The 13,592-nt window shown below is 42.8% G+C and overlaps 1 protein-coding gene across 2 annotated transcripts in view; it reads left to right on the forward strand.

Annotated features, from left to right (window-relative positions):
- The first annotated feature begins 13 nt into the window (after nucleotides 1-13).
- setd1ba (SET domain containing 1B, histone lysine methyltransferase a) overlaps nucleotides 14-13,592 on the forward strand; it is a 191,686-nt gene continuing 178,107 nt past the window's right edge. The window contains exons 1-7 of one of the 2 annotated variants that reach the window (XM_078227511.1): nucleotides 14-147; nucleotides 436-548; nucleotides 798-952; nucleotides 1,170-1,268; nucleotides 1,464-1,734; nucleotides 2,232-2,353; nucleotides 11,097-12,311. In XM_078227511.1, coding sequence (XP_078083637.1) covers nucleotides 476-548; nucleotides 798-952; nucleotides 1,170-1,268; nucleotides 1,464-1,734; nucleotides 2,232-2,353; nucleotides 11,097-12,311 — 1,935 coding nt within the window. In that variant the 5' untranslated portion in view covers nucleotides 14-147; nucleotides 436-475. Of the gene's footprint in view, nucleotides 148-336; nucleotides 549-797; nucleotides 953-1,169; nucleotides 1,269-1,463; nucleotides 1,735-2,231; nucleotides 2,354-11,096; nucleotides 12,312-13,592 lie in introns of those variants that run through there. The other variant, XM_078227512.1, reaches the window with a different exon arrangement.

Raw genomic sequence — 13,592 nt, forward strand, 5'->3', positions numbered from 1 at the left:
AAAACAACCAGCAATGGCGAAATGGAAGTTAATTCTCAATTGGGCTCCTCAAACTTGAGGCCACCTCTAAACCCATCTTGTTTGGAGAGCCAATTTGAGGCTGCGTAAACCTAACATGGATTCGCGGCCTTGATTCAAACATTCGCTGTAAGTGAAGGTGGAGGCGCCAGACAGCAGGCAGGAGGGCGATAAAATTCACTCTGTTTTTTTTTGTGTGGGGGGAGCCGGTGGCCCCGAGGGGGGGCGGAGGAGGGTCTGGAAAAGGTTTTGAATGTGGCGGAGGGAATGGAAAACTAGCTCGGTGGCCTGGGCGGGTGGATTGTGGGATAGACACACTGAGCAGAAGCACACAATATGTGTTGGCTTGCAAAAAAAAAGGAGGCAGCAAGCAGCCGCACAATGTAATCTAATCAGCGAAATGTAATTGTTTTCCAGATCACGCCGTTCGCTCCCAAACCGACAGAAATCGACGACAATGTCGTTCAAGGAGCTGAAACCCGGGGAGAGACCGAGGCAGCACGAAGATCATGGCAAGAAACAGAGTTCAAGTGAGTGTTTTTTCCTCTCTCTCTCTTTCCCCCCCTTCTCGTATCTTTTTCTCCAATACTCCCAGCCAGCTCTCCACATCTCCCCTCCACCCCCCTCCTCCTCACCCCACCACCATTTCATGTGCAAACCTATTTGTGAAAGAGAGAGAGACAGGGGAGAGAGAAAATAAAATTCACAGCCCAGGCATTTTGTCAGCTTTGCTTGAAAACCTTTCCTGTGTTTTTTTTCTTCCCTCCCCTTCTTTGCAGGTTTGATCAATGGGATGGAGCATAGCCACGCAGGAGGGAGTTCAACAGAGAGAAAAAGTCACCATTGGCGAAGTTATAAGTTGATTATTGACCCAGCGCTGAAGAAAGGACAACACAAACTCTACCGCTACGATGGCCAACACTTGAGTCTCCCTGTGAGTGATATTTTGGCAATGTGGCCATTAACTCCACGTCTGTTGTCTTTATCACAGGATGCTGCCATTGTTACAATGTTGTAAGCGAATAAAGTTACACTGTGGTTCCTGTTTAAAGCTGACAGCCCACTCATTCGGTGGCACGTTCGGCTGTTTGCCGCACATTCTTTATACCATTTCAAAACAAATTGACATCAGTCGTTTTGTTCCACTGCAGAATTCCGGCGTTCCACCGGTTGATACCGTCAGAGACCCTCGACTTGGACGCATGTGGACCAAAAGCAAAGAATTGGATTTACCTGTTCCAAAATTTAAGGTAAAGGGGGGTAAATTTCAGAATGCTTTTCCCACTCCTGAGTGGCGTTTCCTGACAGCAGTGTTGTTTGTGACTCTAGTATTTTTACCCGGTAACTCCAAAACGTAAACAAATAAACGTTGAAGCGACTAAAATAATCTTTTTTCTCGAGTAGCGAGAGAGACAGTTAAGTTTGTTTGATTGGTGCCCCAACAGATCGATGAGTATTATGTGGGACCCGTGCCTCCCAAGCAGGTAACCTTTGCAAAGCTGAACGACAACATACGAGAGGGTTTTCTGCTGGACATGTGCAAGAAGTATGGCGAGGTGGAAGAAGTGGAGATTCTTTACAATCCCAAGAACAAGAAGCATCTAGGAATCGCCAAAGTGGTGTTCGCCACGGTGAAGGGAGCCAAGGACACAGTCCAGCACCTGCACAACACTTCCGTGATGGGAAACATCATTCATGTGGAACTGGATACCAAAGGTGCAATAAAGTTATTCCTTTTATAATAACTGGCTTCCCTCCGACTGTGCACCCCCGTTAGGATTTAAAGCCATGCTTGTTTCATCCCGAAGGACTGTCTTGTAAATATGTAATATTGACTCATTCTATAACACCGATTGAGTCACGTGTACACACAAATGTAGCTTGTTTAATGTTGCTAGGAAACAGACAGAGGGACTTGCTGTCGTTTGTAAAATCCACTCAACCTGGGCATTTGGAGAATCCCGGTGCTGGATACTAATGAGTGGCCAAAGCTTTGGGATTCGCGCTGCTGTCTTTAAGCCTAAACTTTGCAAAGTCGCGTTGGTTTTTATAAATACCACAATCGCGTGTAGTTCTGATCAATATGTTGATTCCAGACTGGAGGGATTGCCCTTGTATCCAATCGGCTAGTTATTATGGAGACCTCTGTGTGTGTGTATGTGTAAGGTTAAGTCTGTAAGCTCCGCAGTCACCATACTCCTGCCATTCTGTAGGTGAACATCGGCTGAGATACTACGAGCTCCTGGTCAATGGTTACTTTACCCCTCAGACTCTCCCTGTGGGTTCCGATGCTTTTTTGGACGCCTCTCCCATAACAAACAGCGAATTTGGACAGGTATGGCCAGTTTTGTTGCATTTAAAGATATTGTAGCATCGAATTTACAAATGATTGCAAATGCATTTCATTCACTCTAATCCCTCCCCCCCCCCCCCCCATGCTTTTGCCGAGCTCTGTTGACTGTCATGTGGGATGGTATGAATCTCCACACACGCCGTGTTAGTGATGCTCGCTGTCAAAAGGCTGCTTAGCAGAAGTTGCGCGGCTGTCAGAGATCTTTAAAGCGGGTCAACAAATTAGCAAGAGGCGAGGTAGATGTTGCAGGAGATGGGAATACGACTACTTGCACCGTACATTTTAAAATAACTACTCAATTTGGGATAGAATTGATTCTGAAGCAATTTAGATACCTATGCTCTGGAAACTATTTCAGTAATCTTCCTTAAAGTTGACAATTTCCAGTTTCAAATAAAATAAAATCAAATGAGAACTTTTTTAAGCAGCAGCCCCCTGTAGCTTTCTTGAGATAAGGTGTTCCTTAGTCCCAGTAGGCGGTTGAATTGAGTGTTGAGGTGTTAGAGAAATCATCCATCAGTGTCCACACCTTACTGCCTGGTAAATTGCAACTCCAGCCACTGATTATTAAATAGTACTGAGATTAAGATATCTATTGTTTCCCCAGTCAATTAAATTGAGACAATTATCCAATCTCAGTCGTTCCGTAAAGCTGTTTGGATACGGTGGGAATTGTGAGACACTTGATATCCCAATTTCTGCCTGGTCACAAACTTGTCTTCTGCCTGGACAGATTCGCCGTCACTCTCTGATAAAACATGTCAAAGCTGCGGGAAATGACACAACTAGGGGAAATACATTTCTAACTCTATTTGTAAAGCCCCATGTTTTGGCCTGTCAGAAGCCTAATTAGTGAAAATAAGTGTTTCTCACTTGGTATCAATGAATATTCTGCCATAGGGCGGCACGGTAGCACAGTGGTTAGCACTGCTGCTTCACAGCTCCAGGGTCCCGGGTTCGATTCCCGGCTCGGGTCACTGTGTGGAGTTTGCACATTCTCCTCGTGTCTGCGTGGGTTTCCTCCGGGTGCTCCGGTTTCCTCCCACAGTCCAAAGATGTGCGGGTTAGGTTGATTGGCCAGGTTAAAAAAATTGCCCCTTAGAGTCCTGGGATGCGTAGGTTAGAGGGATTAGCGGGTAAAATATGTGGGGGTAGGGCCTGGGTGGGATTGTGGTCGGTGCAGACTCGATGGGCCGAATGGCCTCCTTCTGCACTGTAGGATTTCTATGATTTCTATTTCTATGATTTAGTTGCTGTTTTACTGTCAACTTTATAAAATTTGCACATTAAAAGCACATTAAAAATGATACGTTTCAATCTTTAAAAACAAATTCAGCCTTCACTATTTTGGAGCATGTTGCTCTAACTTGTATTTTGCTGAAACTTTAGTGGAAATGTGTTTATTTATTTAAAATTATTGTGACTTAAAACTCTTTGTTCCACCTGGACCATTTAATTACATTTTCCAGTCCTTTAGCTCTATCTTATGGGGTACACGAACTATCACCATAGAAACCCTACAGTGCTGAAGGAGGCCAATCAGCCCATTGAGCCTGCTCTGACTCTCCAAAAAAACCAACTTCTAACAGAACTAGACATTGTGGTTGCAGGAAGGATGTTCCCAATGGTGGGGGTGTCCAGAACCAGGGGTCATAGTCTAAGGATATGGGGTAAACCTTTTAGGACTGAGATTAGGAGAAATTTCTCCATCCAGAGAGTGGTAAGCCTGTGGAATTCGCTACCACAGAAAGTAGTTGAGGCCAAAACATTATACATTTTCAAGAAGGAGTTAGATATAGCTGTTGGAGCAAAGGGGATCAAAGGATATGAGGAAAAGATGGGATCAGGTTTTTGAGTTGAATGATCAGCCATGATCACAACGAATGGTAGAGCAGGCTCGAAGGGCCAATTGGCCTACTCCTATTTTCTATGTTTCTATTCCCTGATACACAAGTTCCTTACGATCCCAGTATAGCTAAAGAAAAACTTAAGAAAACAGAAAAAGTTATTTAGTGTGTAAATGTAAAATATCAAATGCTTCTATCTCTATAGTTTGAAAGTTACCTGAAATCAGAGATCCATTCAAAGTTACAATCACATTACACCCAAATAATAGGTGCAGGATGTACGATTTTAATATTGTGCATTTAAATAAACACCTGGTGTAATTGAGATATGCAGACCGAAAAACTCCCAGGTTTGAACTGTAATATTTGCTGAGTTTACCGACGTCAGACAGATTGGCTCTTGGGGTGCTGTGATTAATTTTAACCTCTCAGGGCTGGGAAGTGGAGAAATAACCACTCCTGATTGTGATCAAATGACACCCCTTTATTGATGTGTGTATTTGACTGTCAAGTGACAGAAGAGTAGACTTGGTTACAATCGCCCTGGTTGAATGAACTGCCAATAATCATGGTGCTGGCTCATGCATGCATAGTGACCACGCGGACAAGGTATCAGTGAGCTGCTGGAAATGATAGAACTTCACCTCAGTCTGAGTGCCAGCCTTCAGAAAAACGGAAAAGAAAGGAGAAGAAATTCAGTCGGTGTGTGTTATGTCAATTTGCTACTTCATCACATTATGCATTTTGGTCACCTTTGTGCATTAAGTTTAATTCAATCGAGCAACTTTAATTCCGATTTCACAAACCATTTAAAATGAACGATATGAGTATAAGTTCTTCATAGAGCGATTTACTGCTGAAAGCTGCTTTTAAGGGCAACTTGAGACCAGCGCTGTTAATTTCTCTCGAGGAGTGGTTATTTCTTCACTTCCCAGCCCTGGGAGGTCATACAGTGTGCGTTCTCAGTCGAATATTTGCAACAGTCTTGTTGTTAAAAAGATCTTTAATGTTTAATGAATAAACTGACACACAGGTCACAATATTGCTTATTAGGATATAGATGTATTTTATCTGTTCAGACAAAATGTTTGGTTTAAAAAAAAAATTGGCAGTATTTCTGAGTATAAGTAATGGTAGAAATGTTCCCACTCACCTGACGAAGGAGCGGCGCTCCGAAAGCTAGTGGTGTTTGCTACCAAATAAACCTGTTGGACTTTAACCTGGTGCTGTTAGACTCCTTACTTAGAACTGTTCCAGTCAGTGTTTGTTATAATTTTTTAAAAGCTAAATCAGTAAAATATGTGATCAAAATATAATTTAATTGTGTTGCATTTAACTATTATAGAGTAACAGATACTATTTCCTTATCTTAAAAATCCATTAATTTTATTTTGTTTTGTCCCTTTTTTTAATAATAATCCTCTTCTGTTGCCCACTAACTCCAGGCAAGCAGATAGCTTACCACTAGTACCCTGTCAATGTCACGTTGAACTGTGTATTAGAATGTTTATGAGAATGATTTACCTATATATTATTTACTCTGCTTTTCTTTGGTAAAGCCAATAATTTATTTTGGTGAACTGGTGGCACCTCTCCACTTTGGTATGGTTGGATTCATTAACTAACCATATGGAGAAGCATAGGGTATATTGTGCGGATAATGAAATGATATCAGTGTGATATTATTCAAAGGTTACTTATACTTCATGGGTTTTTTCCAAAATCTATAAGTTAAATGGAAGTGTTTGTCTTTGCCAATTAATATGCAAGAGCACCATCAGCTAACCAAGTAATGATATAATATTTAAACAGCCTTTCAGAAAAACTTGAGCAGAATGAGATAGTTACAGAGATTCAATCAATGTAGATTTAATTATAGATTTGTAAAGTGCAGTCTTTAAAACGTGATACTGTACCTTTTGAGAAGAGTAGTCTCCCAGACATGATTTGAATCCATTTCAAACCAACACCACATCTATAAAGCAACCACCCCCAAAATATGTTTTTTTGTACTTCTAATTACTATATTGCAACCTGTAATTTGTCATTCACAATCAGTATAAATTTCTAGTATTATAGTTCCCACGTTAATGAAGCTTCACCAACCCCATGATCTCTGCCACCTAGAAGGACAAGGGCAGCAAATGCATGGGGGACACTGTGATCTGCAAGTTCCCCTCCAAGTCCCATGCCACCCTGACTTGTAACGATTATTACTGTTCCTTCACTGATGGCCACGTCAAAATCTTGGAACCCTTCTCTAAAAGTACTGTGGGTGTACCTGCACCACATGGACTGCAGTGGTTCAAGAAGGTAACTTGCCACCAATTAGGAACATAGAAACATTGAAGCAGACGAAGGCCTGCGAGCCTGCTCAGCCATTCAATAAGATCATGGCTGATCTGATTGTGGTCTCAACTCCACATTCCTGTCTGTCTCCCATAATCCTCGACTCCCATGGGGGTTAAAAATCTATCTAATTCAGTCTTGAATAAAGGATCCAATTTCCACTGCTTTCTTGGCATTCCACAAACTTAACAATCTTCTGAGAACAATTTTCTCCCCATCTCGATCCAAAACAGAAGATCTTTTTATTCTTAAACTGTGTCCCCTCGTTCTGGTCTCCCACACAAGTTGAAACATCCTCTCTGTGTTCACCCTGTCAAGTCCCCTCGAGATTTCATATGTTTCAATAAAGTCACCTCCTTTTTCTAAACTTCCAGTGGAAATAGGTTCAACCTATTGCCCATTAGGGATGGGAAATAAATTCTGGTCTTGTCAACAGTGTCCATGTCCCATGAAAGGATAAAAGAATCTAATGAAATAATGAAAAAAAAATCTGTAAAGGCTCGGCTGGTGTGTGCACTGTCTATCTAGCTCTAGTCTGATTGGTGCAGAGTAGGAGGGTCATCTGTTTTTACTAGGAAGATAATAGGAAAATTATTATTGCCCACAGCATCCTTGGACTAGAGAGCACTTGTAAACAAAAAGACAGCATTGCTGCTCCTACTGGAACATACATACAAACATAGGAACAACGAATTGGCAAGAGTAGGCCACTCAGCTTCTCGAACCTGCTCAGTCATTCAAAAAGATCTTGACTGATCTGATTGTAAGCTCAACCCCACATTGTTGCCTTCTCTCCGTAACCTTTCACCCCGTTATTAATCAAGGATCTTATCTAGCTCTGCCTTATAAATATTCACACACTCTGCTTCCACTGCCGTTTTGAGGAAGAGGGTTCCAGAGACTCACGATCCTCTTGAGAGAAATAAACTCTCCTCATTTCTGTCTTAAATGAGTGACCACTTATTTTTGAACAGCGACCCTAGTTCTAGATTCTCTGACAAGAAGAAACATCCTCTCCACATCCACCCTGTCAATACCCCAAGGTTTTGATCAAATCTCCTCTTACTGTTATAAATTCTAGTGGATACAAACCTAACCTCTCCAACCTTTCCTCATAAGACAACCCGTCCATTCCTGGTAGCCTCGTAAACCTTCTTTGAACTGCTTTTTACCAGCTACTGGGTAATGGGAGAGAAGGGAGGAGGGCAGGTAAAATAGTGTTGGGATGGCTCCTCATCACTGTTCAGCCGCCAGGAATGTTTCCCATGGGGCAAGCAGCCTTTTTGCATAAAGAAGTCTCCTATTTTGCTGATGGTGTGATGGCTTGCCCACCATGTGATGGCTGCCAATGTCATGGAGGTGGCCTTCTTGAGGCGGCATAGCAGAATATTGGCTGAAAAATGGTCCCACAGATTTTGCCCTTCTGCGAAGCATTTCTCTTCCGTCTTGCAGGATCTGATGCCCTCCACCTCCCGAATTTTAATTTTACGTACCTGACCATTTTGAGGCACCCTCAAGATCTTTGGCTGCTTCAGCTGTGCCCACCTCTCCCAGTGGTATTGCTAAGGTGTCCGAGCTTTTAGCCCTCTGATTGGGCCAACAGTATCAGGAGCCTGTCCACTGTCTTTAATTGGGTGGTGAGCCTATAGATGGCCAATTAGGAAGCTGCATGAGGTAAAGTCATCCAGCAGGGTCTGTTGCTGACTCAAGACCCACCTTTCAGCCCAATGTCGGGCTCCTGAAGCTTGCAGCAAAACTCAGCTCTTTGTCTATGTGGTTAGAGACATGATGATGACCAGTTATAAGGGTGGTACAGTGGTTAGCACTGCTGCCTCACAGCACCAGGGACCCAGCGTCAATTCCAACCTTGGGTTACTGTCTGTGTGGAGTTTGCACGTTCTCCCTGTGTCTGCGTGTGTTTCCTTCAAAGATGTGCAGGTTAGGTGGATTGGCCATGCTAAATTGCTCCTTGGTGTCAGGGGCATTAGCAGGGTAAATATATGGGGTTACGGGGATAGGGCCTGGGTGGGATTATTGTCGGTGCTGGCTCGATGGGCTGAACAGCCTCTTTCTACACTGTAATGATTCTATAATAACTTCCATGATCAAATAGCTTAGTCAAAACTCATTATTTGCTGATACTTTTAAGAAACATCTCTAGAATGAGAAAGTGATGCTGCTACTTCCGCAAGTCTCAGTAAAAAAGGGAAAGAAGAACTGGTGATGGGAGGATATTTAAAACCTAAACTAGGAATTTATAAATTAAACTAGTTTCATTCTTGCTACGAATAACTTGTTTTTCAGGGATATATTAAAAGAATAGTTCACTTGCTGCTTAATTGTAATGGGCAGTCTTCTGGCATTGGTAGCTTTGAGTACTTATTTCCATTATAAACAAATCTGTGAAATAAATATCAATATTTTTGAAGAGTTGACGTACATAATTTGGGCAAGTAAATTAGTAATCCGAGTGCAAAACGTCAGTTAACGGGTTGGATTAATTATTCAGTGAATGTAATGAGGTGAATAGGCAAGTTTGGATCTTTAATATCAATTATCAAATATTCATTTCCAGGGCTTTTGCCTTAGATGGAGCTGAAGTAACATTTTAAAATATATTTTCCAGCCAATTTCTTTCTGAATAAAGCTAACTTCTATCATTATTATACAGCAACACAACTCAACACTTTATCTTTAAAATTGAATAATACAATGATTCATGTTTCAATTTGAAGAAACATGCCACAACTTTTGTAGAAATTTAATTCAGTTGATCTTTTTCTTTTCTGATTCGGTTATGTTCAAATCTAAAAATACACAGCGAAGAAGAGTGGGCGGCACAGTGGTTGGCACTGCTGTCTCACAGTGCCGGGGACCCGGGTTCGATTTCTGACTTGGGTCACTGTCTGCATGGAGTCTGCACGTTCTCCCTGTGTTTGTGAGGGTTTCCTCCGGGTGCTCCTGTTTCCGCCCACAGTCCGAAAGATGTGCTGGTTAGGTGCATTGGCCATGCCAAATTCTCATTCAGTGTACCCGAACAGGTGCCAGAGTGTGGCGACTAGGGGATTTTCACAATAACTTAATTGCAGTGTTAATGTAAGCCTACTTGTGATACTAATAAATTAACTTTTTTAAACTTAAACTTGTTTAAATTTTGATTTTTGCAATCCATTTCATACCGTTCCATTAATTTCCTTTTTAAGTTATGTTATTCTATTGGACTAACTTATATATTGACCGTTTAATTACAAAGTTGGCAAGCAGCATAGCACTCTTTGTTCATATTGTTTAGAAGCAAATAGTAGAAAGTATACTTTCACACAAAATGCATGGGTTTGTATTTGTGATTTTCTGCATTAGAGATCTCTAATATCAGCTGGGCTAATTTGGACAGGGGCAAATGGGCAGCAGGGAAGCCAAGGTTGCTGAACAGGAATAGGAGTGGGCCTTTAAGCTTGTTTCATGTCCATTATAATGTCCAGCAGCAAAGCTGTAAATGGTGTAGGTCTGGGCAATGCGCATGCAGCAGTGGGCTGCAAATGTGGCAGGAATTACCAAAAGAATCGATGGGAAACGCAAGTACCTCAAGCCAATCACAATGACGCTGCACATTAGTATGCTGCCGTACTGCATGGTGGAAGGATAGGTCTTTAGTTCTCTCTGCTTCGCTTTGCCCCTATTTGTCTGAGGTGCAGACTGAACATCGAGACACTCCATCCATAGGAACAGGACATCAGAAGATGTGCCAATACAAGTAGCTGTGCATCTTCTAAGGTAGTCATGAACTTTAACCTGGTGTTGTTAAAACTCTTACTGTGTTTACCCCAGTCCAACGCCGGCATCTCCACATCATCTTCTAAGGGCCAGCTGTGAAGTGGTTGTAGCTGAATCCGGCTGTGGTAATGAAGCTGATTAACCGATTCAGCTAATTTCACAGCGGAGCCACAATCCTAATTACAAATTGAATTTGGAGGAGCCTATAAATGAATACTTGAATACTTGTAAGACTTTTTCCCTTTTTGGAGAAAGATTAGTTGATTTAATCAAGTTTACTTCTGTTCTGGCATTCAATAGTATTAAGAATTCATTGTTTGAAAACTGAATGGTGGCACAGTGGTTACCACTGCTACCTCACAATGCCAGGAATCGGGTTCCATTTTGGCCTTGGGTGACTGTGGAGTCTGCACATTCTCCCCCTGTCTGCGTGGGTTTCCTCCGAATGCTCTGGTCTCCTCCCACAGTCCAAAGATGTGCAGGTTAGGTGGATTGGCCATGTTAGATTGTCCCTTTATTATCCAAAGATTTGTAGGTAAGGGGGATTGGCAGGATAAATAGGTGGGATTATCGGGATATGGGGTTGGGGCCTAGGTGGCATGCTCTGTTGGAGAGTTGGTGCAAACTCAATGGGCCGAATGGCCTCCTTCTGCACTGTAGGGATTCTATGAATGGTGTAGAAAATTGTGTGCATGCGTAGATTTTCATTTTGGCTAAAACTTTTACCCTTTTTCTCCTCCCACCCTTTGCCGCAGGTGAATGATCCACTGAAATGTAGAACGGGTGAAAATTACCTATCCATGGGACCATCTGTAACCCCCAATAGTAGTACCCCATTTTCCCATGATACTGCTTATTCCAGTTGTCGCCAGGATACACCAAATTCCTATAGCCAGTATACGCCACAGTCCTCCCAAGGCACGCCGCATACACCAAGGTTGGGAACCCCCTACTCGCAAGATTCCAGCTATTCCAGTCGACAGAGCACACCAGCTTATTCTTACTCACAAGAATCTGGATACAAATCCAGAAGACCCGAATCTAATTATCAAGATTCCTTCAGGAGGTTGGGGCACCATTACTCTCATAACACCGGATCGTACAGAGCTACTGAGCTACCAGTCAACACTTACAAGTCAGCTCGCTCAGAGGGTAGCTCGTATTCACATAACCCTTCAGCAAGCCAATCTGGGATAAGCTACCAGTCAGCCTTCTCACCATACCACATAGGGAGCACACCTGCCCAACCCCTGTATTCCCGCGCTCTGGATCAACAACATGGTCAGACATCCAGAGACCACGATTACAGAAGACCTGTGCCACCAGCTGAAACCTTTGGGCATAACAATGCCAACTTGGACGCTGTGCCTGTAAAGGAAAAGGCAGAAGATCCAGTTTCTTCGGAGAGTAATGTCGCAAATGATAAAACGCCCGTTTCCGTTAGCAAATCTCCTGAAAGGGCTTCCACTCCTGAGGCCCCAACGTCTGAAACGCCAAGTAGTTCGACACAACCCAACAGTTTAGACTCCCGTATTGAGATGTTGCTGAAGGAGCAGCGGACAAAGCTTCCTTTCTTTGACCAAGAATCTGATGTCGATGTTAAAATGGAGCACAGTCCCATATCCTCTTCTTCCTCCCAGCTTTCTCCATTACCGCTTCCTGGGTCAAATACCCACTCACTTCAGCGAGGTCCTACTCCGTCATCCCGTCCTTCCAGCACGGGCCTAGAGGATGTTAGTCCAACTCCTCTCCCAGATTCAGATGACGAGGATCCTATTTTTGAAACTGCTCAACAGAATCAAAGCTCTCGGTCAGCATCAGAGGCCAGTATGACGCCTGTTGACCAGTCTAGTCAGATGAGTAGATTTTCTACATCTTCAGATGGTAGGACTCCTGCAGTTAAAGCAGAGAGCTGTGAAGCAAGCAAGGAACTGGCTGAACCTACACCACCACCTGATACACTGGAAGAAGTAAGTAAAATCGCTTTAATACCTAAACTTTGCATTGTAATTTAGAAACATATTGTGGTCAAACATAATCTCACAAGATTCCTGAGAATTATTTACCTGCTATAGGGAGGATGTTCTTAAACTAGAAGGGATGCAAAAAAGAATTACAAGGCTGTTACCAGGACTGGAAGGTTTGAATTATAAGGAAAAACTGTATAGGCTGGGAGTTTTCCCTGGAGCATAAGAGGTGATCTTATAGAGGTTTATAAAATCATGAGGGGCATAGATAAGGTGAATAGCCAAGGTCTTTTCCCCAGGTAAGGAAGTCCTAAACTAGAGGGCATAGGTTTAAGGTAAGAGGGGAAAAATTTGAAAGGGACCTGAGGGGCAACTTTTTCATGTAGAGGGTGGTGCGTGTATGGAATGAGCTGCCAGAGGAGGTGGTAGAGGCGGGTACAATTACAACATTTAAAAGACATTTGGACAGGTACATGATAGGAAAGGTTTGAGGGAAATGCGGCAAACACAGGCAAATAGGACTAGTTCAGTTTAGGAAACCTGGTTGGTATGGACAAGGTGGACCAAATGGCCTGTTTCCGTGCTGTATATCTATATGACCCTACAGATGCAGGATACCTGTGTTTTGTTTGGTGATGAGGTGGGTGGGTGGCTGGAATTTAATTCCAATTGTAAACTTGCTGTCTCCTTTTTCAGGCGGAGATGAGGATTTCTTTCCTTACAAGGGTTGTTTCCATCCCCAGGAAACAGTGGAGGCTGAGTTTTCTAGATTTTTGATGGATAGAGGAATTAAGGGTTAGGGGGGTGGAGGGCAGACAGGAAAGTGGAATAGAGACCAGCTGTAATCTTATCGAATGGCAGAGCAATCTCGAAGAGCCAACTCACTTAACCCTGCTCCCTATGTGATAATTAGAACGTTTATGTTGTCGCCATACCTACGATGATTTAGTTTCATGCTTTTTGTTGGGTTTCTTGTAGAACGGGCTTTAGCCAACCACAATATTTTGTGTAGTACCTATAGCATAATGAGATGTCCCAAGGCACTTCATAGAAGCATTATAAAACAAAATATGATACCGAGCCACAAAAGGAGATCTTGCCAGATTACCAAAACCTCGGGCAAAAAGGTAGGTTTTAAGAAGCATCTTAATGGAGGAAAGTGAGGTAGAAAGGTGGAATTGTGCAGGGAGGGCGGTTCAGAACTTAGGCGCTTGGCAATTGCTGACACAGCCACCAATGGTTGAACGATTAAAAGCAGGCATTCTCAAGAGGCAAGAATTAGAG

The sequence above is a fragment of the Mustelus asterias genome, chromosome 13, assembly GCF_964213995.1.
Source record: "Mustelus asterias chromosome 13, sMusAst1.hap1.1, whole genome shotgun sequence".
Lineage (NCBI taxonomy): Eukaryota > Metazoa > Chordata > Chondrichthyes > Carcharhiniformes > Triakidae > Mustelus > Mustelus asterias.